The 23,685-nt window shown below is 38.9% G+C and overlaps 1 protein-coding gene and 1 pseudogene across 1 annotated transcript; one reads left to right on the top strand and one right to left on the bottom strand.

The window, feature by feature from the left end:
• Nucleotides 1-16,339: 16,339 nt before the first annotated feature.
• LOC110325058 (tripartite motif-containing protein 52-like) lies at nt 16,340-17,101 on the bottom strand. Its single transcript, XM_021202863.1, has one exon. The coding sequence runs from the start codon at nt 17,099-17,101 to the stop codon at nt 16,340-16,342; it is 762 nt and encodes a 253-aa protein (XP_021058522.1).
• Nucleotides 17,102-23,314: 6,213 nt separating this feature from the next.
• On the top strand, nt 23,315-23,683 carry LOC110325871 (annotated as a pseudogene).
• Nucleotides 23,684-23,685: the final 2 nt, after the last annotated feature.

The raw sequence follows: 23,685 nt of genomic DNA, 5'->3' as shown, positions 1-23,685 counted from the left end.
CTAAGTAACTGCATTAAAATATCTAAGAACAGTAGGAATATTAGGTTTCTATGAGGCAAACTCTGTATGCATGCCTCATAAACATATTTTACAGTTGTAAGTCCATCCCACTGAAGAAAATCCAAGTTTCAACATCTGAACATCCTAACAGTATTTCAGTATACTTCAAATTTGAAAGCATTTAATTGGGGGCTTGCTTACAGTTTGAGAGGGTGAACCAATGACCATCATAGCAGGAAGCATGGCAGCAGGCTGGCAGACAGGCAGGCAGACAGACAAGCATACTACTGGAGCACTAGATGAGAAAACTTACATTTTGCTTTTGCTTTTAACAAAGCCAATAAAAGTTTCTTCTCCATTCTTAATCTTTAAAAAATAACCAAAATAATTATGTTATGAGAGCCTATATGTTTGGACATGGGCCTTATTTTCAAGGTTGCCATTATTCATAGACATAAATATGTGCATTCATGAGAAATATTTCAATGGCAATGACAAATAATAAAAATATACAAATTTCAGATTATCATGTTCTTAGAAGGACACTGAGCTTTCTTGGAGAACCACCAAGCTATTTGTAAACCAGGGGACCATGAATTCCAGTACCTGTAGATATCTTTCCTAATGAGAATTACCTACATGAATCCCAGTACACATTATTTTAAAGGAACACTGATGCACTTTATCAAAGGATTCAAGGAATTAAAAGAAGACATAAAGAAAAAGCTACATCTAGAGAAAGTACCCAAGGACCTGAAGGGGGCTGCAACCCTGTAGGTGGAACAACAATATGAACTAACCAGTACCCCCTGAGCTTGTGTCTCTAGCTGCATATGTAGCAGAAGATGGCCTAATCGGCCATCACTGGGAATAGAGGCCCCTTGGTCTTGCAAACTTTATATGACCCAGCACAAGGGAAGGCCTGGGCCAAGTAGTGGGAGTGGGTGGGTAGGGGAGCAGGGGCGGGGGTGGGGTATAGGGAACTTTCGAGATAGCATTTGAAATGTAAATAAAGAAACTAACAATAAAAAAAAAAGAAAAAGCTACATGATATTAAGGAAAAAGAGCTTAAGTAGAATAAACTCCTCAGTGATATCCAAGAAAACACATACCTAAGGGCTGATGGAAATGACTAAAACAATCCAACACTAGATAATGGAATTCAATAAGAAGATAAAACATGGCAGAGGACTCAAGCAGAAGATGGAACTAAAAAAATACCAGTAACTCAACTAGAACCTTAAAGGAATGCCTTATAAGTAGAATGAATCAAGTAAAAGATAGAGGACTCAAGAGCTAAACAAAATAAGGAAAATGAAAAAGATATGAAAAGCACATAGAGAACAAACATAGAAGAATGTTGGATATCATAAAAAACATGACCTTAAAATTATAGGCATAGATGAGGGAGAATAATACGAAGTCAATGGCATAGACCAGATGTTCAACAAGATCATAAAAGAAAACTTCCCCGAATAAAAACACATTCATATAAATACAAGAAACTCACAGAACACCAACTACACAAGACCAGAAAGAAAACTTTCACAGTGTATCATAGTTTAAACACTTAGAATAAGTAAGAAAGAAAGAGTATTGAAAACTACATGAGAAAAACTACAAGTCACATATAAAGAAAAACCCATAAGAATAACAGATGATTTCTCAATGGAAACTTGGAATCCTTATAATCCTGGAGCAATGCTTTCCAGATCCTAAAAGACTATGACAGCCAGCCTAGTCTAGTATGCCTAGAAAAACTATGTCATAACTAGAAAAAGAAAAACACTGCACAGTATAGAAAGCCTTAAAAATGTAATATCCAACAAACAAAATCAAAAAAATATACAGAAAACAATCTTCCATAATAAAGAGAAGAATGGTCACATCAGAAAGATTATATGGATAGAAATATCAAACCATAATTATTAAACACAAATTATCTGTAAGAACAAAAAACAAAAAATCAACATAAAAACACAATTAACATACTGATTGAATGAATCAAGTAATGAAATACTTCTGTCCTCTGGAAGACACATATTTTACCTTTAAAGAAGGATATTGCCTTAGAGTAATAGAATGGACAAAACTAAATCAATCAAATGGGACCAGAAAGCAAGCATAAGCCTCCATCCTAATATGTAACAAACTTCAAACTAAAAGTAATCAAAAAGATAAGAGGGATAGTTCATCTAATCAAGAGAGCAGTTAACCAAGGCATTACTATGCTAAACATGTATATATCAAATTCTGGAACACCCAATTTTATACAATCAAATTTACTTCCAGAATTAAAGAATCAGATTAACACAATCCATTAATAGTTGGGGATTTTATTTTATTTTATTTTATTTTACTGTGGTTTTTTTGAGACAGGGTTTCTCTGTATAGTCCTGGCTGTCCTGGAACTCACTTTGTAGACCAGGCTAGCCTCAAACTCAGAAATCTGCCTGTCTCTGCCTCCCAAGTGTTAGGATTAAAGGTGTGCGCCACCACCACCTGGCTGTTGGTGATTTTCAATACCCCAATAGACAGGTTATCTGGACAAAAATTAGATACATCAGAATTAATTGATACCATGTATCAAATGTACATAATACATGTCTATAGAACATTCCACTGAAACACAAAATAATACATATTCTACATGACAGCACAAGAAAGCTTGGAATATAAAACAAATCTATACAAATTCAAAAAGGTTGAAAGAACTCATTGGATACTATCTCACCACAATGCAATAAAACTTAAAATTGACAGCAAATAGATCTCTAATTGAATCACAAACTCATAGAGATTGTAGAACTAATCACTGAATGATAAATGGATGAAAGAATAAATCGAGACAGATAAAAAATTCCTGGACCTAAATGAAAATGAAAACACAACAAAACACGTGGGATAGACTTAAAGCAGTATTCAAAAGAAGTTATAGTTCCTACATTTAGAAAAATAAAAAATTATGAAGAACACAAATAACTTAATGATGCAACTCAAAAATTTGGTAAAATAAAACCAAGAAATCCAAATCCATTTGACAGCTGAAAATACTAAAAGAGCAGAAATCAATAAAGTAGAAGCAAGGTGGGAAAGTACAAAGAACCAACAAATATAATTTGTCAATTATATATTCATGGTGCTAAAAAATAGAAAGCCATTCCATGCTCATGAAGTGATAGAAGTAACATTATGAAAATTACCAAAAGCTATTTTCAGAATACATATTGAATACAATATGACCCATTGAGGTGAGCTTAAATTGTCCAACAACTTTCTTAGTTCATTGTCCAAGAGTCCACATTCCTCTAAACAAAAACAAGGTCAGACCTATTACAGCATTACCCACCCCTGGTACCAACTTCTGTCTTGGGGTTTCTATTGCTTTGAAAAACACCATGACCATGACAACTCTTACAAAACAAACATTTAACTAGGGCCAGCTTACATTTTGAGAGGTTTAGTTCACTATTATCTTGGTGAGACTCATGGCAAATTGAATTCAATACAATATAAATTCCTCATTCCTCACAGAAATAGAAAACACAACACTAACATTCACATGGACCCAAAAGTAAAAACAAAAACCCTGGGTGGCTGTGGGGGCTTGAATAGTAATGACCCCCATAGACTCCTGTGTTTTGAATGCTTGGCCCATAGGGAGTAGCACTATTACTGGCCTTGTTGCCATAGGTGTATCCTTTTTAGGGGAAGTATGTTACTATGGAGGCAGGCTTTAATGTCTGATACCATCAAGCTACACCCAGTGTGGAACACAATGTCCTTCTTCTACCTCTAGATCAAGATGTAGAAATCTCTGCTCCTTCTCTAGCACCATGTCTGCCTACATGCCACCGTGCTACTCACCACAGCAATGGACTAAACCTCTCAAAATGTAAACCTCAGGGCAAGATCACACCAAGCTAAGCTTCCAGCTTGTGAAAAGAAATTTAAAAACAGTTTAGGTTTAGGCATGGTGGTACACAACCTTAAACCCAGCATTCAGGAGATATCTAAATTCAAGGTCAAACTGGTCTATGGAGCAAGTTGCAGGACAGCAAAGCTTAGGCAGTGAAGGTGAAGATATAATTGAGCAAGGGGGCCATGTTCCAGCCCTAGCAAGCAGCAGAACTTGGCAGCTTTGGCCATGTGGATCTGGTTTTAGAGTCAAGAATACTCTATGAATCATGGGTTAAGAATCATGGCAGCATGCAGGCAGACATAGTGCTAGAAGGAGCTGAGAGTTCTATACCTTAATCTAGAGGCAGCAGCAGGACACTGTGTGCCACACTGCATGTAGCTTGATTGTATCAGACATACAATAGAATCAAGGGTTATGGAATTTTCCTCCAGAACCAAGAAACGTCTCTGATTCCAGGCACTTGGCAGGGGTGTCCCTTCACAGAGGCTCAGAGGGGTCATTGTGTGAAGCTGTGAAGATGAAACCCGCATTGTCTTGGAAACCCCAATATGTTAGAGATGCCACACCCATGGGGTACTTACCAAGGAAAGCTGCTAACAGGAAGTGGAACCTACCCAAGAGAGAAAAGTGAATTGTAGTCAACAAAGCTGAAAGGGAATGGAATCTTGAAGAGAGTTCTGACATCAGGCATGGAGATGCAGAGTTTGGAGTTTGTCCAGCTGTCTTTCAGTCTTGCTTTGGTCCAGTATTTCATTACTATACTCCTTCCCTACATTTTTTCTTGAAATGATAATGTATATTCTGTGCTATTATATGTTGGAAGTATGTAATCTGCTTCTTTTTTTTAATTTTTGATTTTATAAGGGATTACAGATAAGAGATTGCATGAATCTGAGGAGAAACTTTGAACTTTAGATTTTTAAATAGGGTTGAGACTGTTATAGACTATAAGGACTTTTGAGGTTGGACCAAATGCATTTTTGCATTACACTACGGTTACAAGTCTATGGGCACCATGGAGTAGAATGGGGTGGTTTGAACAGATACACTCCCACCCAGAGACTCATGTATTTGAATCCTTGGCCCACAGGGTGTAGCACTATTAGGAAGAGTGGCCTTGTTGTAGTAGATCCTAAAATAAATTACAGAGCAATAGTAATAATTAAAAATATATATATATATATGGTACTAGTACAAACATATAGCCCAATGGAACAAAATTACAGATTCAACTGTAAGTATATGTAACTTCAGCCACCCAATACTTGACAAAGATGCCAAAATTATAAGCTAGAGAAAAGAAAGCATCAAAAAATGGTTCTCAGAAAATTGAACATCTATATGTAGAGATACAAAATTTGGCACATTATCTCCCACTTTGATGTTTTAAATAAGAATGATCCCTATAAGTTCACATATTTGTGCTTCTGCCATAGTTAGTGGAACTTTGGGGGAAGAATTAGGAGGTATGGCCTTATTGGAGTGTGTCTCTTTCAAGATTTCGAAAGCCCATGCTATACCCAATTAGCTCTCTATTTCTCCCTTGTGCTGATAGAGCAGATGGAATCTCAGTTACTTTTTAGTTGTCATTTTTATTTTTGTCATTTATTTTTGTCATTCCTACTTGCATACATGCCTAGTGCTATGTACTCTGTACCCCTGCAAGCCCCCCAATTAAATGTTTCTCTTTTAAATGTTATCTTTATCATGGTAGCTCTTTACAGCAACAGAAAAGCAACTACGAGATTGGTGCTAGGAGTGGGGTATTGTGCTGACAGATATACAAAGCTGTGGAAGACTTTAGGGCTTGGGGGGGGGGGGAAGGCAGTAGAATGCTTTAAATTGGGTTTAATGGGTCATCCTATATGAAGCTTGGAAGACAGGAATGCTTGGAGCAATGTGAACTGTGCAGGCTGAGTTCAAGAAGTTACAGGAAATAATGGCATTACTGACTGGTCTAGAAACCGTTCTTACCATATTGAGCAATGAACAAGGCTGCTCTTTGCCCTTGTTAAAATCTGCTAGAGGCTAAAATGAAGAGTTTTAGATTAATTCTGTTGTCAGACAACATTTCATGACAGAATAAATATTGACTCTGCCCTGTGGTTATTAGTCACTACTCTTATGCAGATCTAAAAAAAAAAAAAAACTAGTGGGCAAAAAGAAATACAAAATATACAACTGAGGAGAATAAAAGCTCCAGGCAGTGTAACACTAGAGCCTTGGTTGTGCTTAAGGAGAAATGGAACAATGGGAATGGTGCCCTTGGGTGGGACTCCACCCATCTAATCCCACAATTTGTGAAAAGCCCTAAGGAAATTACTTGTTCCTAAAGAGCAACAACAAAGGAAATCTGATGTAAATGTAATTCAAGGAGGGAGCCAGTTTCTATCCTGACCAGGCAGTAAAATTTGGCAGCATTGGCCATGGGGTTCTAACTTTAGAGTCATGAAGAAAATAGGAAAATCATCTTCAAAGAGACATGTTGCAGTCTGCAACACTAGGAGAGAGGAGCCATCTACACCCTTTGCTATCAGTCATAGAGTTACAAGATTTAGAGTGTGCTTTTCTATGTTCAATCTTGCTTTGGCCGAGTATTTCACTATTATGCCTGCTTTCCTCCCTTTTTGGAATACTAATTTATAGACTATGTCACTGGATATGATGTGATTTACTTTTTGATTTTACAGGGTATTACAGTTCAGAGATTATACTGATTCTCCAAAAACTTTGAATTTTTAATTTGTATTCAGACTGTGAAAGACTGTGGGCACTTTTAAAGTTGGGACTAAGTGCAATTTGCATTACAATATAGCGACAAGCCTATGGAGTTCAGAGAATGGACTGGTCATAGTTTGAATGAGAATGGCCCCCATAGGCTCATATATTTGAATGCTTATGGTAACAGAATTGTTCGGGATAGATTAGGACTTCTGGCCTTGTTGGAAGAGGTGTTTCACTTGGGTGAGCTTTGAGGTCAGCTACTTCTTCAGAACCATGCCTAGCTGCCTGATTGGTTACTGCCATACTCTCTGCCACTGTGGCCATGGACTAACCCTCTGAAACTTTAAGCAAGCCCCTTATTAAATGACTTCTAAGTTGGTCTTGTCATGATGTCTCCTCATAGCAATAGAAAAATAACTACAGCATTTACCTGGCATCAAAACTACTCCAAATAGGTCAAAAGACCTAAATATAAAAATCAAAAACACTGAAACTCCTAGAAAAAAAACATAGGTAGTACCCTATATATGTGTAGGACAGGATTTTCTGAATAGGACTTCATTTGCCCAAGTATAAAGCTCAACAACTAACAAGTGAGACTTCATAAAACTGAAAAGTCTGCACACACAGCTAAAGACAATCAACCAAGAGGATCCCCAGTGACTGGAAACGAATCTCTATGAGGTAAACATCTGATAAATGATTAATAATAAAAATAAACAAAGAACTCAAAACTGCCCCCAAATAACCATTGAAAAATGAGCCTAGAACATATCCTGGAAAAACTGAAACCAGAAAAATAAACGGTGGGGGAGGGGGCATTATCAGGGTAGGGAGTTAGGAAGCTATAAAGTGGAGAACAGCAATGTATACATTATCTGATCCAAAAGATGAGGGGGAAAGAACATTCTAATTAGAGGGGGAGGGAGACAAATACAGAAAAAGGAGAGATGAGGATAGTGCACTGTTAACTACTCACCTAAAAATGAATGGTTAACTACTCACCTAAAAATACATATACATATATTCTTTTTTAATGAAATTTTCTCATCTAGGCCAACAGTCCTCAATTCTCTTTCAAAAAGCAAAAGACTACCTAACAAAAACCAGATTTGAGAAGACCTTTAATTGTCAGTCAAGGTTCTACCAGAGACTCACAAAACACACAGGCTATTGCTCTTGCCTTTGCTTGCCCTGCCATAAGAGGCAGAAAGTAAGTTCCCATTGCTGAAGACACTAAGTTTTACACAAAGGGCCCAAGAACCCCTGAGCTGAAGTTATTTAAATGTCTGCTCCCTGAAGACTGGCTTTCATGGTACCACAAGACACCATGTAAGCTGCCGAAGGAAGAAACCAATAGTCCAAAGCAACCTAACTAGACTTAAGACCAGAGGGAAATCATGCCTGGGACTAGAAACCTAGCAAACTACCCAAGGCTAGTGAAGTCATGGATCTTGGAGAATCTACAACCACTTTAAAAAACTAATATAATCCTGAACTAAGGGTGTATTAAGGGTGTACACTAAGGGTGTGTCTGTATTTCAACCAGATCATATTGTAATCCAGAGTATGTCTGCATTCCACCTGGATCATGTACAGCTAGAAGGCCTTTGGATATTATCCCTTACCAGAGTAGCCATGTTCCTGGTTTAAAATTCCTCTATAACCAATCAAAATGCAGATTTTAGAACCCAGTCCCAATGGCTACATGTATAAAACAGCTTCTGCACATAAGTTTCAGGGAACATTGTAGAAAGGGGGACAGAAAAATTTAAGAGCCAGAGAATCAGGAAATTTACTGTGAGACTATGTCTCTTGGTAACATCAGGAACTACAACTATAAATTTTTATCAGTGTAAATGCCTAAACATCAGCTGATCAAGAACATTAATAAGCATGCCAAAGATGAAAGGGGCTATAAGATCATGAGGCCTCAATTCTAAACAAGAAACTCCAGGAAAATAAGGAATGTGGAGAGTGGAAGAAATAAGTCTCCTCTAGAGAAAAAGCACTCTAACTGCTTATCCAATTCCAAGTGGTCAGCTCATAAACAAATATAAGTAATATTATACAGACTGACCAGGTTACACTTAGGAATACATATATATACACACATGAAACAACAGTGAAAAAGAGGTCATGAATTTAAAGAACAAAGAAGGGGTATGGGGAGAGTTTTAAAGGAGGAAAGGAAATGAAGAAATTATATAATTACATAATGGCAAAAAATAGTTTTTGATACAGAGTCATGACTCAGTCATCACCAAGGAGGTAAAAAAGAACAAGACAAAGCAAATCAACAAAAAACGTATAAACCCTAACCTTCAAAATGCATGAAAGAGCTGATAAAATAAATCAGAACCAACTTTAAAATAAGTGTAACATTTTAACTGTATATATAATTTAGAGCAGCTGTGTGGTGTGCCTATAATTACAGTAATTATTAGGTAGAGGCGGGAGAATATTGAGTTCAAGATCATCCTTAACTGATAGCCAATTTGAATCCAGCTTAGCTTAAAAAAGACCCTGCTCAAAAAACTAAGTACAGAATTAAAAGGTAAAGAAAACACCTATACTACTAAAATAAAAATTTGTTATACTTTGAAGGGGAAAAAAAAAATCAATCCATCCCCAATACCAAAGAGGAAAAAAAAGGTCAGCCATCCACAATCCATTCATAAATGTTTCCTTTAATCCCTTGATCTGTCTCCCTTTCTCTCTCTTCCTCTGTCTCTAAGCAATCTCCCTTCTCAAAACAGAGAACTACAGAAGGAAACAGTAGAACTTCCCTCTCTTATACCCAAGTATGACAAAGCTTTCTCTCTCCACATTACACTTACTATCAGCAACCAAACTGTTTATAATTCACCTTAACATATCGTATCTAATTTGGTTAAGCCATTCTAAAAGTCTAAAAGTATACTACATAAAATATTATAAATTTCAGAAATTATTTCCTGAGAAAACTAGCTTTGCCTGTCTCTTGACCAAATCATTTCCTCCAATATTAAGAAATACTAAAGGGCAGGTGATACAGAATCAATGTTTCTACCTTTCAGAAATGTCAATATTCTGAATGTATTTGTTGCACTGAAAAAGGAAATAGGATTTGTTGCACTGAAAAAGGAAATAGACAGCATCAATCAGATTTTTAGATCGTGTTTTAATAAGATCCTATTCAGGAAACAGATCCAGAACTCTGAACTCCCTAGTTCAAAAAGGTCTTTTTCTAACCAACTTGCAGCCCACAGAGGAAGAACAAATTCTTAAAATGCTTTCTACTTAATTTAGTATAAACTCATAAAACAAATTGCCCAGATAACTAGACATGTCTTCAATACTATACTACATTTTCCATAGATATAAACCAGATTTATAACTTAGAAGTGCAGCAATAAATGAGCACTGCTTATAATAGATTTGTGCCAAGTCTTATGTCAAAGTGAAATAAAAAATGAGACAGACTACTTTGAGTAATTAAATCTGTCAGCTCATCTAACTCCTTTAAAGTGATGAGAAACTTTAAGGTCTGCGAAAAAGTTCATTATTTTTAGTAATACAAAACTATGTAAGTTATTACATGTAACTTATTTTAAATAGTTTCCTTAAAAATAAACTTATCCAAACTCTTTTTATTTTGCAGGCTTTTTTCTAATATTCATTTTTCTTTTTTGGAGAATTCAAAACTCACTAGCACATGGAAACTACTATCTTGAAACTAAATTCCCATTTCCCTCTAAGGAATTTCTCCACCCCCACTAAATTCAGAGTTGGCAATTATGCTTTTCTAGACTAGATCGTCTGGTCACCATTTGCTTAGTCCTTGTTCCAAAAGGAAAAAAACTGGAGGTTAATATGATCTATGATGGGAAACACAAAGTGGTTTTTATGCACATCTGGCCATCCTGTGATAACAAAATAAATCTAGTTATTATAAACAAAGCTTAAATCTAAAAGTATCCTTATTTTTTTTCCTGTTTGTGGTCAAGAAATGGAGAAAAATTGTAATGGTATGAAAACGAGGAAAGCAGATTTCCATCTGCAAAAAAACTTTCCTGACTATATATTTCTTAATGCTATTTGCCAAAGACACCATTCCAGACACGGCAAGCTTTAATAATGCTCATTCCAGGAACAAGGAAATAAGATGTATAAACTATATGATGAACAACTGATACTAGAAATACCCTTCCACTACTTATTTTTAAAAGATCATTAAATTTAGAGTAATAAGCCATTTTTAAAGAGACTCACTATGTACTTAATTATTTTTACTCTACATTGCTCAAATACCTAATACACTGGAGAAATTTACTACTTTCCCTCTGCTTGGTCTTTTCCCCTCTTTATTGGCAGAATAGAGATAAAGTCAAACTAGAAACAAAGTTTTGACTCAGTTTTTCTTCCTTATCTCTGAACACAACTAATGACTGTAGTTTGATAGCCACATTATTTCTTAAAGCTAATCCAGTTCCTACTCCCTTTTCTCTCAGCAAGCTACGTTAAGCAAACCAGCTTTGGACAATAGAACTGTACTGACTGTTTTTGTATAAACTTGACAAGTTTGAGTCATCAGAGAGGAAGAAATTCCTCCATGAGATCCATCCAGCTGCAAGGCATTTTCTCAATTAGTGGTGAGTAGGGGAAGGCCCAGTCCAGCATGGGCTCTATAGGAAAGCAGACTGAACAAGCCAGGGGAAACAAACCAATAAGCAACACTCCTCTATGGCCTCTGTATCAGTTCCCTGCCTCCAGGTTCCAGTCCTGTTCCTATTCTGACTTCCTTTGATGATGAACAGCAATGTGAAAGTGTAAGCTGAATAAACTGTTTCCTACCCTACTTGCTTTTTGGTCATGGTGTTTTATCCCAGCAATAGAAACCCTAAGACAAGTTGGTAACAGCATAGTTGGGTATTGCTGTGACAGACCTGGCCATGTTTTGTAGAGGATTGTGGAGGGGCTTTGGAACATTGGTCTAGAAAAGCCATTAAATGTTAAGAGTTCAGTGGGATGTCCTTAAGAATGTTGAGAGCAGTGCAGATGACAGGGGTCTGACTGAAATTTCAGAGGGAATTTTAAAGTTTCTGTCCGGGCTGTTTGCTATTTTCAATTAAGATTCTGTCATTCTAGTCAGCTGGGGCTGGTGTCAGCTGAGATTAACAAGAGACCAGCATCATTGAAGTGTAACTTTTGCATTACTGGGACAATTGATGGTTAGTTGTAGCTAAGAAATTAGTGGGGATTGAGAAGAGACTACTAGCATCATTGAGTCAAAATCTTTCAGGAAGTGCTTCATCAAAGTTAGCAGGTAACCAAGGTTGTACCTTGTGCTGTCAGCCAGACTCCATAATATATAAGAATCATCCAGGTATTACTGGTGTTGAAGGCATGAACCGGTCAGGGAGAACTGCCAAGTCTTGGCCCCATAACATGCCAACCAAGAACAGCAACAACGGAATGAAGCCAGCTGAAGCTGGAAAAGCGACCCAAGCACTTTGGAAGAGTCCAGAAGATGGTGAGTGTATCCCAGATATTGGGATGGTTGGAATTTGATTTTGCTTTGTGATTGTGCCCTAGTTTTTCCCTCTTGGAGTAAGAAAGTATTTTTTGTTTGTTTTGGGTTTTTTTTCTGGTTTATTTTTGGTTTTGTTTTTGTTTAGGTTTTTGTTTTTTGTTTTTTTGAGCCCACAATTGAGAGAGTTTGGATTTTAAAAGACTGGATTTTGGAAGAAACTGGCTATTTAAAGGGACTGAAACTGTAATGTTTGAACTTGTAAAGACTATGGGACTGTTTAAGGTATTTGGAGATAAGGGAAGGTGGCAATGTGTGTATCAAGTTCACAAGGGTTCAGTTGCACTAGCTGGTTTTGTGTCACATTGACAGAAACTAGAGCTATTAGAGATGAAGGAGCCTCAGTTAAGGAAATGCCTTCATGAGATCCAGCTGTAAGGCATTTTCCCAAGAGCACCCAACCCATTGTGGGTAGCACCATTCCTGGGTTCTAGAAAAAAGCAGGCTGTGCTGCAGCCCTCAAGGAGATCAGGCCCTGTACTTCATTCACCTGGGCAGCACATTAGAGCTGGCCGTGCTGGCATGGAAATGGGTGAGACAGCACCAGGGCATGAGAAAAGAGGTGGGTCTACCCCTGGCCAGCTGCAGCATTGGATAAGCTACCTGGGACAGTACTGGAGGGCACACCTTGGTGGTGTAGGTGCAAGAGAGCCAACAGGCTCACCAGCTCAACCAGCCCAGATCCAAGACTTTGAGTTGGCTCACCATAACATCTACCCAATCAGTGAACTGGAGCATGTGAAGGGCTGGTCCTGAAGATCCAAAGCTGAAGGATCTCCATGACTCAGGGCAATGGGATATCTGAGAGGAGTCCCACTGAGGATCCAGAGATGCAGAAGCTAGAGGTTTCAAGTCAGACCAATGACTCACAGAAATTAACATTTGCAAGTAAAGAAGTGTGGACAGAACAATATACTGTGGGATACGCTGTCACACACTACAACTTCCACATTTTTTTTCTTTGGGGGTCAGGGAGGTGAGTTGCAAGGACGGAGGCTGGTATGAAGGGACAGATGAGAAGAACTGGGATATATTATGTGTCATTAACAGAGAAACAGTAAAGTTTTCAAAAAACTGTGTGTGCAACAAAAACAATTTTCTTTAAAAAGGGGGGGGGGGCGTGCACACTGGAGTGAGTCATGGCAAACAAACCAGTAAGCAGAACCCCTCATGGCTTCTGCATCACCTCCTGCCTCCAGGATCCTGTGCTATTTGAGTTCCTGCCCTGACTTCCTTTGGTGATGAACAGCAGTGTGGAAGTTAAGTTGAATATACCCCTTCCTCCCCAATCTGTTTGTTTTTGGTCATAGTGTTTTGTTCCAGCAATAGAATCCCTAAGACAAAGGACCAATTTTAACAAATAGCTGAAGTACCTTAGCTTTATCTTGACAACAGACTCAAGAGAACATAATAGACTCAATGTGCCTAGCATAGCATAACATCTTTATAGTTGGATCTGTGTAGTATTTGTGTATAACTTCTTATAACCGTTTTTCATTTGCAGCCTTAAAAACTCAGAATTGGCTATAACTGCAAAATTTTATTTCCTTTTATATGAAAGTATATATCAAGTGCTTAATGTTTCCAACAAGGAAAAGCATAGATATGCTACATTTTCATTTATTAGCTTAATTTTAGAACATCTTACCAACTTTCCCATTCTCTGAGCATTTTTTTCCTATGCTTTTGTTTGCTATGCATTGTGGTTTGAGTAGAAGTGTGTTGTTTATAGATTTGTGTACTGAAAGCTTGGTTCCCAGTTAATATTGCATATAACCCCTTTAACCTTAGTTAGCCCTCAGAATTCAGAGGTTCCCTATAAAAACAGTGAATTATCTTCTTTCTTACATTGAAATTAAGTTTCAGAATTGTGGTTTTCTAGGAATTGTCTTAAAGTTTCATTGTTGTGATGAAGGCAACTCTTATAAAGAACAATATTTAATTGGGGCTGGCTTAGGGTTTCACAAGTTCAGTCCATTATCATCAATGCAGGAAGCATGACAGCATCTAGACAGACATGGCACTGGAAGAGACAAAAAGTTCTATATCTTGACTCAAGGTAACCAAAAGACTCTCTTCTGCAGGCAACTGGAGGATAATCTCTTCTGCCCTGGGTGGAACTTTTAAATGTAGGACCTTAAAGCCCACCCTAACAGTGACCAACTTCCACCAACAAGCCTACACTGCCTAACAGTACCACTTCCCATGGCCAAGCATATTCAAACCTCCACAGGAATGGAAGCCATTCTGATTCTAATTTAGATAATAGTTACTCTTCTACAGGCATACTATTTGCAGGCTCTGATATCATTAGATTTTTTGATCATCTACTTCTTTCAACACTTATTCTTTTAAATTAAATTTTTATTCACTCTTTAAAATTTTAAAATAACTTTATTCAGATAATATAAGCATGTCACTGTGAAACTTAAATTTCTCTTTATTGGATACTGTATAAAATACAATAAAACTTAAGTCACTTTTAACAAGGCATTAACAGTTTCCTTCCAGTTAAACAAAACAAGGGAAAAATAATGACAGAAACAAAAACATAAAAAAAACTGAAAAATGTAATGTATATCTGCATTTACAGTTTATACACAAGTTTCTCTTTAAGTTTCTAGTCAAAACAATCAGACTTATCTAAATTCCAGTCTTTTTGAACCTATTCAGTAAAAACTGGACAAGGTAAAACACATTTATCCTCTCAAAGCTACCACATACAGATTTTTAACTTGTTACAAACACACCACCTTAAGTATTTCTGAATATTATGGGTTTTTTTTTTCTTGAAATACGGGAAGGAGGATAGGGTTGCAAGAAAGGGTAATGGTGAAAAACAATGGAAAAATCCTTTAGAATTTAGGCTAAGTAATTTTTTGTATCTGACATCATGTGATATGAACAGAGACTAGTTAGGAGAAAAGTACAATAGAGGATGCAAATATGAGCAAAGTACAATGATATACAACTATGAAACCCTCATAATGAAAGCCATTCGTTTGTATATTAAATTTAAAGATATAATATTCATATATCTGGTTCTTAAATTTGGTTCTGGGCCAACAAAATTAGGCACTTTTTATAAGAATCTGTTAGCATATACCTATATACATGGTTTTGGCAAGTTTTGCTTTAAATACTTCACAACGAAAATGTTAATATTTGCCTATTGCCATTTCAGGGCCACTGCATTTCAGTGAAAGTTTCAATTTTTCAAAGTTTCATATTTTCCATTTCAACTTTTCATTGGTTCCCTAATGTTGGAATTGTTGTCCAAATGCTGAATGCAGTTCTCTTTAATGACCAAGGAGCTTTAAATCCAACAAAAACATTGAACGATCTCCACATCTTCAAAAGCAAATTTGAACTAAGCATATTCTTCCTTTGCTTATGATGACAAAAACTTGAAGATTTCCAAAGCAATACACAGAGTATCTTGACAACTTTTCAACTTTAGCTAAAAATCTAAGTATGGCATTACCATAAAACTATTGACATAGATTCCTATAAAGTATGTTCCCAAATCAGCTAATAACAACTTCAAAAATCTTCTAAGTATTCAAATACCAGGCTCGTGAAAACATTCAGTTCTGAAAGCCTAATTTTGAAGCTAAGCAAACAAGTTTTCTTCTTTCCCACAAGTAAATTCTCTGCTAATAGCAACAAAGGACTAATATTTCCTAAGAAACTGAAGCTTGATAGTCATTAATTCAAAATAAATTGGAAAGGGGGGGCATGGTAGGCAAACAATCATTCTGCTACTGAGCTACATACAACTACTCTTTCCAATAGGTATCTGTTTTGTTTTGTTTTTTGAGACAGAGTTTCTCTGTGTAGCCTTGGCTGTTCTGGAACTTACTCTGTAGACCAGGCTGGCCTCAAACTCAGAAATCTGCCTGCCTCTGCCTCCTGAGTGCTGGGATTAAAGACGTGTGCCACCACGCCCAGCAGGTATCTGGTTGTTTGTTCCTTGTTTTCTTTAAATACTTCATCCAATGGCACCACATTCATATTTTTGTGGTGCCAGGAATCTAGACACACCTACACCTTAGCTTTTTTTCTACCTTACTGAAGAGCTCTAGGGTTTTCTTTTATTTGGAGCACAAGCTTTGCAAACTTCACGGAGTATGGCAAATCTGGCGAATTATATGGACCATGTTGGCCAGCTGCAAATTGGGTCGAAAACTGCGATTTGGAAAAGTCCTTCGGCATTGTGGGCAGCTGAAGACCTGTGGTGTGGGACGAGGTGGAGAAGGAACTAGGGGATGAGGTGGAGAAGGAACTCGGGGACGAGGTGGAGAAGGAACTCGGGGACGAGGTGGAGAAGGAACTCGGGGATGAGGTGGAGAAGGAACTCGGGCATCTGGATAGAGCTGCCGACGCACAGGCGGATGTGGGGGACCACGGAGGAAGATTGGAGGGTGGAGGTGGCGATGTCGGTAGCGTCCATACTGATGGTACTGGCGACCATTGTGGGGGTGTTCATCTCTATCTCCTGGGAAAACCCTAATTCTCAGGTCATGAACCAATCCTCGTAAGCTGTTCCTGTCTTCTTCCTCGTCATCCCACACAGAGTCTGCATTGCCCCGATGCCCTAGATGGCTATGACCGACCCAGCGTCCCGCATGTGCTCTGTGCTGGAACACCTCCTGTTCTGTGTATCTGTGCAGCAAAGCCTCCCGGATGACGTGGTCCTCCACAGCAGGCTGTTCCCGATCCTGCTCATCTTCCTTGCCCCACAGCTGGGTCATGCAACCTCGGCAGAAGTTGTGCCCACAGCCAATGGACACGGGGTCCTTAAAATAATCCAGACAGATGGCACACACTGCTTCTTCCCGAAGTGACTGCATAGGGCTGGGAGGCCGTGTAGAGGCGGCCATCTTAGAGCACAAAGGTCCTCAGAAACTGAGAGGCCCTCGCTGCCCTGCCAAGAAGCACGAAACCAACGTAGAAGGGCTAGCCTCTACCACCCAAGAGCACAAAGGTGAGAGGGCTCCCTCCCCTGCCAAGGGGACCAAACGCCCCAAATCTCCTGCCCAGGCAAGGACACAAAGGGGTTAGGCCTTGCGGCCAAGCCAAGGGGCTTAAGGACTATAAGGCCTCTTCGCTGCCCAGCCGATGGGCGCTAAGGACTCAAGGCCTCACTGCCCAGCCGACGGGCTCTGAGGGCTAAGGCCTCTTCGCTGCCCTGCTGAGGGGGCCGTAGGCCTTGCTGCCAAGCCAATGGGCGCTAAGGACTCAAGGCCTCACTACCCAAGCAAGGGGGCCCCAAACGCGGTAGGCCTCCGTGCCCAGCTGAGGGGCGCAAACGCGGTAGGCCTCGATGCCCAGCCCACGGGGGCGCTGAGGGCTAAGGCCTCCTCGCTGCCCGGCCGTCCGGCGCGACTCTAGCAGGTTTGTAGACCGGTTACAACCTGCTGCCACCGCCCTCGGCCCGGCTTTCCAGGGTCCGCTGAGGAAGTTCAACTCACGGCACGGCACGGGCAGGGCAGCCCTCGCTCAGGAAGCCCGAAGGCGCTGGCGCAGAAGCACGCGGCCGACTGGAGCCTCGGAGAGCACCCGGCACACGGCAGCAGCCTGCAGCCTCGCCCCGCGTCTGCCTCCCACGCGAGGAGGCGCGGCAATAAAAGGCACCTGGAAGTGACGTCAACATAGGGTCTTCCTGCCACCCCACCCCACCCCCACGAAAAATAGCGACGCTCTGGCCCATTGGAGGACCTCCGTCTTAATGGTATTCAAGCGAGGGGCCCTAAAAGTGATGGAAAAAAGCCGAGGGAAAGCTACAGAGTGCTGGCGAGAGCATGCCTGTCATCCTACCGGGTCACGACACTCAACCGCAGAGTAACTTTGGAACTCATCTCGAGTACAAGATGCATCTCTAAATAAATAGCCAGCTGAATAGAAAAATTAAGTAAAAACAGATGAATGGGCCCAGAGTCCTAAAAAATAAGGACGCATGTTTCAAAAGCTCAATGGCAGTCCTCCTCCTCCTCCTCATCGTAGTAGTCATCATTGTCTTCGTCGTCATAGTCACAAACAACTGCTTCTCCTCACAGCTAAATACCATTTCCCGTCAAAATTTCATATTAATACTCCACTCTAAGAAGTGTCTGTTATCTTCCTCCCCCCCCCACACACACACACAAAAAAAATGGTTGTTACAACGTTGATAAATATAACTAAGTCATGCTGGAAAGAATGTTCCAGACTGGGAATATGCAGCTGCAGTGAGGAGATATTTTGGCACTACCTGCATCATAAAAAGTTAAAATGATTAATAAGTATGGAACTGGTCTGCCGAGAAAATTGCAAATTCCTTCGTGATTATTAAGAGGCATATTAAATGCATGACAATAGAAGTAGATTAACTGTCACAAAGGAGTTACTTTTAACACTTTCAGAAATTTAATGGGTTTGTGGGTTTTGGTTTCTTGGGGGGGCGTTGTTTTGTTTTGATAAATTTTACAAAATATTCAGCATTGTTATTTCCATACTTAAGTCAACATTTTAAAATCATCACATTTTATTAATATGAAAATCTAGATATTCAAAAGGATATAAATTGTTTATAGTTTACAAATGAAGCACACTCTTATTTCTTCCTAATATCTTATATAAATATCCAGGTTTTAAATTAAATCACGGGGCTGGTGAGATGGCTTAGTGGGTAAGAGCACCCGACTGCTCTTCCAAAGGTCCGGAGTTCAAATCCCAGCAACCACATGGTGGCTCACAACCATCCGTAACAAGATCTGATGTCCTCTTCTGGTGTGTCTGAAGACAGCTACAGTGTACTTACATATAATAAATAAATAAATCTTTTTTTAAAAAAATTAAATCACAACAAGTATTACCTTCTGAAAGATAACAGCCACACTAACTTATAGGCTAGATAACTGAGGCTAAAGAAATAAATAACAATAAAAAATATTTTTAAAATAATAAAAGCAACCATAAAGAAAATTCAGGGGAAACAAAATACAAGATTCTACAACACCCACTGACAGTCTAAGCTATCCATAACAAAAGAGTTGAACTTCTACAAGTAAAGAAACAGATACATAATTACACCACAGCTAGGCCCTTCCTGAGTAGAAAACTGAGGTTTGCCTACTATAGAGGATGAATCAGAAAAGTATAGAAAACACAGGACACACAGAATTCTCTTACCAGATGCACATTGAAACATGAGAACTCTAAATCCATTTTTTTTTTCTAATTCTAATGCCAGCAACCAGTGACAGACCCTCCTGGAAGGAAATGGATTTACTTTTTCTCTAGAGAATCTAAATTAAAGAAAAAGATCTGGGTGGAAAATAAAACCAAACATGGCAGCAGTTCACTTACCATACAGTGGAGGAACTAGGTAGGAAGCAGCCTCTACTTCACAAGTTAGATAGTTAATGACTAATTTTCACATACTTATTGACAGTCAAAATTCTCTAGGTATTTGAAAAAAGTTTCTAAAATAAAGCAGAAATTTTTTTAAAGAAAAGAAACAATTTTTGATAAAATAATGACATTGGGGGGAAAAATATCAAGTATATGTGATTTCGTTTAACTTCTAGCCTACAGATACTGATTTTACCAAATAAAACTTGATTACTAAAAAAGACACAGAAGTTAGAGGGCCTGACAGTTAAAATTAGACACTGCTCTCACAGAGAACTTGAGCAGTTCCCAAAAACACATCAAACAGCTCAAAACCACCTGTGAGTCTAGTTCCTGAGGATGAACAACCACCTTCTGACCTCCATAGTCATTTGTAGTCATGTGCACATGCCCACAAACAAACACATACATCAGTTTAAATTTAAATATTAGATTAAATATTAAAATAAATTTAAATTAAATATTAAATGTTAAAATAAATTTAAATTTTAAAAAAGTAAGTCAATCTTTAAAAAAACAATCAGGCAAAAAAATAGATACAGGATAGGAAAATAAAAAAAAACAATTAGACAATGATACATACCCAATTAAAATAAAAAATAAGGAACATTAAATATAAAAATATGGGTCACCAGTACAAGAGGAGAAGACAGAAGAATTGTAAAATAAGAGTTGCAGAAATAATTCAACAAAATGTTCCAAAATTGAAATTAAGAAAGAAAAAAAATCAAAAATGTTCAGCACACAGCAGTGCAGAAGAGGCCTACTTCAAGGCTTATTGCTTTAAAGCTTATGACATGAAGAGAAAACTTCCAAAGAGAAAATATCATAATAGAACTGTGGAGCAGTGGTACTAGGTACCAAATAAAATAAATAATTTCAAAATTATGAATGAATATTGTTTCTATCCCATACTTAATGATAGCCATATTGGAAATGCCCTGTGGGAGTAAAGGCATTTGCATGCTTACAAACTAGCTATCAACTTGATCTCCCATGAAACTTTTACTCAAAAGTTAATAGAAGACACAGCACCACAATAAGGGTGAGAGGAAAAAAGTGTAAAACTCACACATGGACTTAGTAATGGTGTGAAATGACATTGTAATTTCTGGGATGATGAATTAGGGAAATCGCAGAGCAATAGATGACCTGCAAATGCCCCCCTGAGTAGTAAGTATGGATCAGGTAAGAAGAAAACCTCTTTTGGAGGGACGGCTTCAAAAACACGGAATTAACAGGTATGTCCAAAAGTTGATGATACTGAAGACATATGCACTTCAGTAGACAATTTAAGGTGACTTACTGATAGTTAAATATAAAATAAAGCAATCACAGCATATGCGCAGACAGAAAGAGAGATTCTAACTCAAATTTTAACAAGGCCAAAGAAGACATCCATTGGAAAATAGGAATATAACAACTTTGGATCATCTTTGAAAGAAATATTTAAGCATTCATAGTAATGTGGAGTCTGTTTATTAATCATTATTTTAAATAAACATATTGGAAAATGTAAGAACAAAATAAGCAAAGCCAATAAATACATCATGTCCAAATCTAGAAAGGTGTAGAAATAAACTACAGACAAAGTTTAAATAATGCAATGTTAAATGCCAAAGAAATAAAGGTTAATCAGGATGGATTTAAGAAAGTAAAGGACAGGAACTTCTTGTTTGTTTGTTTTGCTTGTGTTTTATTTTGTTTTGTTTTATTGGATATTTTCTATATTTACATTTCAAATGTTATCCCCTTTCCTGGTTTCCCCTTCTTATCCCCTTCCCCCTCCACTGCTCACCAACCCACCCACTCCAGCTTCCTGGCTCTGGCATTCATTCCCCTACACTGGGGCATTGAGCCTTCACAGGACCAAGGACCTCTCCTCCCATTGATGTCCGACTAGGCCATCCTCTGCTGCATATGCAGTTAGAGCCATGGGTCCCATCATGTGTATTCTTTGATTGCTGGTTTAGTCCCTGGGAGCTCTGGGTGTACTGGTTAGTTCATATTGTTGTTCCTCCTATGGCAGGAACTTTTTTTATTTAAAAACAAACAAACAAAAAAAAAAAACCTTTGTAGATGTTGTTCCACCTCAATAATTAGGTTGTATTCTACCATGTCTGGACAGCTTTCCTGAACTCAGCACAAAATGGAGGACTGACTTTTCTTAATGGGGCTTCCTCTTCTTGGCCTGATCTACTTGGAGAATAACAAGCCCATATTCTATGTGGAGAATAACACACAACCCCAGGTGAAATTACAGGCTCAACATCCTAGAATTCCTCCTCATGCAAATGAGGTATCCTCAATACCTTAAGCCTCAGCCAATGAAACTTCACCCTGAGAAAAACCCTTTTCTACTCTCCAAGGTTCATATATATAGCCCTGGTTCACTCAGAATAAAACGTATGTGTGCATGTCCACCCCTAATAAAGGTATGTACACAAGCTAAGATCATCTTAGCTGTTTCATTGAAGATCATTAGAGAAGGCCCTTATCTAAAAGAGCAGTAACACTAAGAGAAGGCCTTCTTTCCCCTCCCTACCCTCACAAACCATTGGCTCCCAGCCCGACGGGGATCCTGCAGAACTCTACCTATTCCATTCTCCATCCTTCTCGCCCGGTTTGCAGTGACATCTGGACACACTGAGGAGGAAATGGAGGGTATAGAACCACAGCTGGACCCCAAAACACGTACTACAGAAATATTAGAAAGGAGATCTCTATCAGAATTAACACTTCTCCTTATTCTACTTGCTACTCTATGATTTTATTTAACAGCAATGTTATGAAACAAGCTTATCAGGATGCCAAGCCTGGTGGTGCATGCCTATAAACGCATCCCCAGAAAAGCAGGGGAACAGAAAATTCAAGATCACCTGAGGTACATGATGAGATATAAGACATATGGGAGGGGAAGGTGGCAGAGGGTCAAGAAATCTTACAAGCATGGCATCTGTTTCTTTCTTATGAGTAATATGCTGATTTGGAACAAGCTTAAAACAATCTTCACTTAAAAATTAGCCAGGTCCTTTGATTTGCTTCTCAATTGCCGAGATGAAGCACTGATATATTACTCCAAAGTAGAAAAGGTTTATCAGGGTAGAGCAAAGCAGTAAGGTAAACCAAGAAAGGAATCCAAGGAGAAACCTGAAGGCAGAAACTAAAGAAAAGACCAGGGAGAAATGGTATTTACTGGCTTGCTTCCTGGGCCATGCCTAGCTACTTCTCTTATAAACCCAAGACCTACCCCCCTTGGAATGACACCACTCACAGAGGGCTGGGCCCTCCTACAACAATTAGTTAAATTAGTATTATTTGAAAATGCCCCATGATATACCAACCAGCCAATCTAAAGGAGGTAATTTCTCAGTTAAGGTTCTTTCTTACAGGTGACTCTCAATTGTGTCAAGTTGACAAAAACTAATCACCACTCCAGGTCTGATATGGTTGAACAGAACATTGATGCAAAAACAGGCAACAAACACTATCAGTGCAAATGATGGGGGTTTTTTTGTTTGTTTGTTTTTTGTCTTTTTTTTTTTTTTCAGATGGATGATTTCTGATGCCAAGAAAATAATCAAGGGCAAAGAGACAAAGTTAAAGTTCTAAAAAGATACTTTTCCAAGGAACCGCCAAGATAGCCAAAGTGGAGCAGAAGAAACGGACCTTCCACAAGTTCACTTACGGTGGCGTAGACCTCGACCATTCTCGACATGTCCTACGAGCAGGTGATGCAGCTGTACAGCGCCCTCCAGAGGCGGCGCCTGAACCGTGGCCTGCGGAGGAAGCAGTACTCACTGCTCAAGCACTTGAGAAAGGCCAAGGAGGCGCCACCCATGGAGAAGCCCGAGGTGGTGAAGATGCACCTGAGGGACATGATCATCCTGCCTGAGATGGTGGGCAGCATGGTGGGCGTGTACAACCGCAAGACCTTCAACCAGGTGGAGATCAAACCAGAGATGATAGGCCACTACCTGGGCGAGTTCTCCATCACCAACAAACCCATGAAACATAGCCAGCCCGGGATCCGTACCACCCACTCCTCCCGATTCATCCCCCTCAAGTAGCC

The sequence above is a fragment of the Mus pahari genome, chromosome 8 (assembly GCF_900095145.1).
Source record: "Mus pahari chromosome 8, PAHARI_EIJ_v1.1, whole genome shotgun sequence".
Lineage (NCBI taxonomy): Eukaryota > Metazoa > Chordata > Mammalia > Rodentia > Muridae > Mus > Mus pahari.
Note: the sequence above shows the minus strand (reverse complement) of the source record. Positions and strands in the feature narration are given on the sequence as shown.

Bases quoted from the DNA above. Each gene is read 5' to 3' on its own strand.
- LOC110325058 (XM_021202863.1), bottom strand. From the start codon at position 17,101: ATGGCCGCCTCTACACGGCCTCCCAGCCCTATGCAGTCACTTCGGGAA.